At 45.5% G+C, this 3,896-nt stretch overlaps 1 protein-coding gene across 1 annotated transcript; it reads right to left on the bottom strand.

Moving 5' to 3' along the window:
• Positions 1-2,048: 2,048 nt before the first annotated feature.
• LOC133887201 (uncharacterized) lies at positions 2,049-2,816 on the bottom strand. The gene has a single exon (XM_062327152.1). It carries the CDS (start codon positions 2,725-2,727, stop codon positions 2,296-2,298), a length of 432 nt encoding a protein of 143 aa, XP_062183136.1. The 5' UTR covers positions 2,728-2,816; the 3' UTR covers positions 2,049-2,295.
• Positions 2,817-3,896: the final 1,080 nt, after the last annotated feature.

Raw genomic sequence — 3,896 nt, 5'->3', positions numbered from 1 at the left:
TTTCACACTTGCTAAGTACTCCATATACTCACGTTTGCTTTCTTCCAACCTCTTGTTGCTGCTCAGAAGTAGAAGACTTTAATGATCTCCTGGATGATGGAGCTGAGTTCTAGGTGGATGAAGACTTCAACCCGGAGACGGTGTTCTAAGCTGGCGTTCCCCAGACAACGCATGTGGATGGATGGAAGACCCGCTACCGTTGAAAGTTATCTTAGTATTTTCTTTAAGACTTACGGGTCCTTTGTAATGAATTCTTCGTTATGTAATGACACTGTAATGATTTCACTTATGACGTCACAGTATGTATGGAAGCTGATCCTAGCATACATGTGGAATGTATCTGGAACCGGTTGTGACAAAATCATCCATTGAAAAGCCAGCTCTCGATGCTGCCAGGACTAGCTCGATGGTCGAAGGTGATTTGGATACCGGGTCCCCCATGTTTTTAGATGAGCCTAGGCTCCACGGCGCCGGCGATAAGGAGAGTGTGCAATGGTCCTGGGTGTCAGCCAAGGTAAGACGGTGATTCCTCATGTCGAACCCGAACCAGCGGCATCAAGAACAGTCCCTGCCAGACACGCCAGTGGCACCACCACTGCAGACCACCCCGCCACCTAGTGTGCCGGGATCATTGCGATCGGGGCAGCAAGGGTCCAAACGAATTCACCACTCTCCGGCGGCAAGGCACGGCGACCAGCCGATCGGCCAGGGAGGCAGTTGGCACCTGAGTCGCACCAGAAATTCAAATTTCAAAGAGTCCTAGCCTACAACCTATTGTTTTTCTCCTATGTATGAGCTATGAAGCAGGTGCAGATTGTTGTGTGGCCACAGACTTGACAGGGTACAAAAGTTACACAACCAATTCCTGCTGCTTGACACCAACTAGTTGGTTGCTGCATCCATTTCATGGCTCTGCTCTTGGCTTGCCTGGCCATCTTGCTCCGTGTTGCTTCACTCTGTTTGTGTTTGTTGCTGATCGGTACAAGACCATGTGTTGATGTCTCACTCAGCTTCAGGCCTCCTTCCTTTCTACTCAACTCAGCGTTTTATGAAATCGGCTCCTCTGACTTTACTAAACAAACTCAGCGAGTTACAGTACCGTGACTTTGTCCCTACCAAGATCTGTTGGATTGGGAACCAATGGTCCAGATTTAATGCTACAGTACTTGTGCTACAGTAAAATCAGCATAGTATCAATCCTAAGGCACCCATGCTACAACATTCACCACACATTATTGTTTACACCCTCACAAAACAATGTTCCGGTACTGTAGCTCTCTGATACAGGGCCGGTTCCGCGTTTCAGAATGACCTGTTTCTTTGTAGTACCAGTGATCAGCGAAGCAAGAGCAACAGCTAAACTGAACAGGAGGCATCTGAAGTAAGTTAATCATTGCTCAATGATTCAATTGACAAGTTAAGAACAGCAGAATGACAGATTCAGATGAAAGGAAATTGGCTTTTGGATGTTACAGTAAGTTTTTAGATAATGTAATATAGATTCCGGCCTCTGCATATGAAGATGCACCCGGCCTAAGATGTTACAGTTAGTTAAGGCCTTCCTTTGCTTTCATCTTGTATTTGTCCTTCACCAGCTGGATAAGTACAGTACAGTACAGTACACAAGTGCACATTGATTATGGTGTGATTACCAGAGCAGGATTAAGACTAATGATGGATCATATAAGGTTAATAGATCACTAATGGCATTCTAGGAGATGTTGAAGCGATGGCACCCTGATTGCAGCTTGTTGTTGGTTGCAATCATTAAGTGCAGTTTTTATGAGGTTGGGGACTTGGAGGCATCTGATTTTCTGCCTCACATACAGATGTTGGATTGCTGGTGAAGTCACCAGAACTTTAGCTCATCTGCAGTTAATGGCTCCTTCATTTCGGTAGGTTTGTGATGGCAAAGCTACGAGGTTGGTGGCAAGTGACAACCTTGTCATGGTAGCACTCCAACAGTCTGCAGCGTGGTAACTGGTTCCATCTTAACAAATCAAATGCACATTGCATGATTTCAGTGAAGATATACAGAATTTCAGTGGTAAAATATAATTTATCAGAATTCAATTAAGAACAGGTAGCTAGGATTATATTGATGACAAGAACATACTCTTCAGCAAAAAAAGAAAAGAACACACTGGGTTATTTGCCTTGTGAGAAAAACATCAAGTAAGCTTGTATACATCAATATACACACGCGCGAGCACACTATCGATCAATCAAAATACTTGTATATATTACTCATCAGCCACTGATCTTTTGGACGTAGCCCATGCCCATTGATCAGGATTAGATCGGTGCAGTTCTTGGGTTCCTGGATTTCTTGACCAGGAACAGCTTCTTGAGCAGCCTGAGCATCAGCAGCAGGCTCCATCTCCGGCGCCGGACCACCCTGCCATCGTGCAAGCGCAGGCGCCCGCCGTGCTTCTCCGGATCGACGATGTCGCCGATCACGTCGTCGAGCCACGCCTCCTTCATCATGGGCTCTCCCTTGTTGATCAGAGGGCTCAGCGGGCACAGCGGCGGCGCGCTCGCGAGCTCCTCGTTGAAGTCCTCCCACAGCATGTCCATCTTGTCCTGCTCCTCGCCATCGCTGCTGCTGGCGACAACAGCAGCGAACCACGGCGGAGGGGAGCCGAGGCCGAGCTGGTGAGGGAATGCTAATGGAAGCTGCTTGCACTGCCCTCCTGCATGGAGAGTGGGGAAAGTGAAGTCATCCATATGCTTCTTGCAAAGTTCCAAATCTTTAAGGTGTATATGTGTGGTGCGATGTATGCCTACTACTCCTTAGTCCTTTTGTATCTCTCTCTCTCTCTCTCTCTCTCTCTCTCTCTCTCTCTCTCTCTCTCTCTCTCTACATATATATATATATATGTATATATATGTATATATATGTATATATATGTATGTATATGTATGTATGTATATGGAACACTTGGTGTGTACTACTAGTAGCTAGTGGTGAGAGTGGTCATGGATGCCTCACTCACTGTCATGGATGGTGCAACATCCTCATCTACCTACTTGAAATGTGTTTGGCTGTTGGAGATATGGTTTCCCTAGAGTTTCAACTTTGGCTGTTGAAGACATGGATGCCAAGGCAATAATGGTTCAGTGATCATCTGTTAGGCAGGAGCCAAAGTTCAGGGGCAAAAAGGCTGTGTATGTTATGGAGAATGAACCCTAAAGAATGTTCATGGATATGGCCTGCCTAACAGAAGCTGTATAAAGGATGCTGGTTGGACCAACCAATCAGTACATTTTGAGGAAAAGGGATTAGTGCTGCATGGTTGGGGTGATTGGAAAGCAAAGGGGAGCTGGAATCCATGAACATGTAGATAGGAGTATTTGAGTGGTTTTGGAGGGAGGAGAGGGTGTGGATTGTGGAAGCAACAGCCTATATGGCATTCTGATGGCAATCTGCTAAAGATGTGATGTTGCTTGGAAAGATGGAATCTGCCTCACTCTGTGCATGTATGTATGTGCTCTTATCTGGGGTGTAGCGAACATACTCTTAGGGAGATTATAGCGGAATATCGTTAGGACATGTATGTGATTTTGGTGATTAATAACAACATAGTCAATGGGACTAACATTTTTGTTAAGAATATATACTAGTAGGTTTTATAAATGAAACACATAAAGAAGTCACCACAGTCGGGATAAAATTCGGTTAAATTGGAGAAATCTCGGGAGATTTGTTCTCACCGGATGATCCGATATCGGAAGAAGTGTACTCACCGGAGCATTATATCCGAAGGTTGTTAGCCTCACAGGATGATCCAGTGATAAGAAATTCATACACCAGAGTAATTATGTCAGAAGGGGTCAGAGTGGATTGCACTCACCAGAAGGTCCAGTGATGCCCAGGTGAACACACCAGAGCATTT

Source organism: Phragmites australis, chromosome 12, assembly GCF_958298935.1.
Source record: "Phragmites australis chromosome 12, lpPhrAust1.1, whole genome shotgun sequence".
NCBI classification, from domain to species: domain Eukaryota; kingdom Viridiplantae; phylum Streptophyta; class Magnoliopsida; order Poales; family Poaceae; genus Phragmites; species Phragmites australis.
Note: the sequence above shows the minus strand (reverse complement) of the source record. Positions and strands in the feature narration are given on the sequence as shown.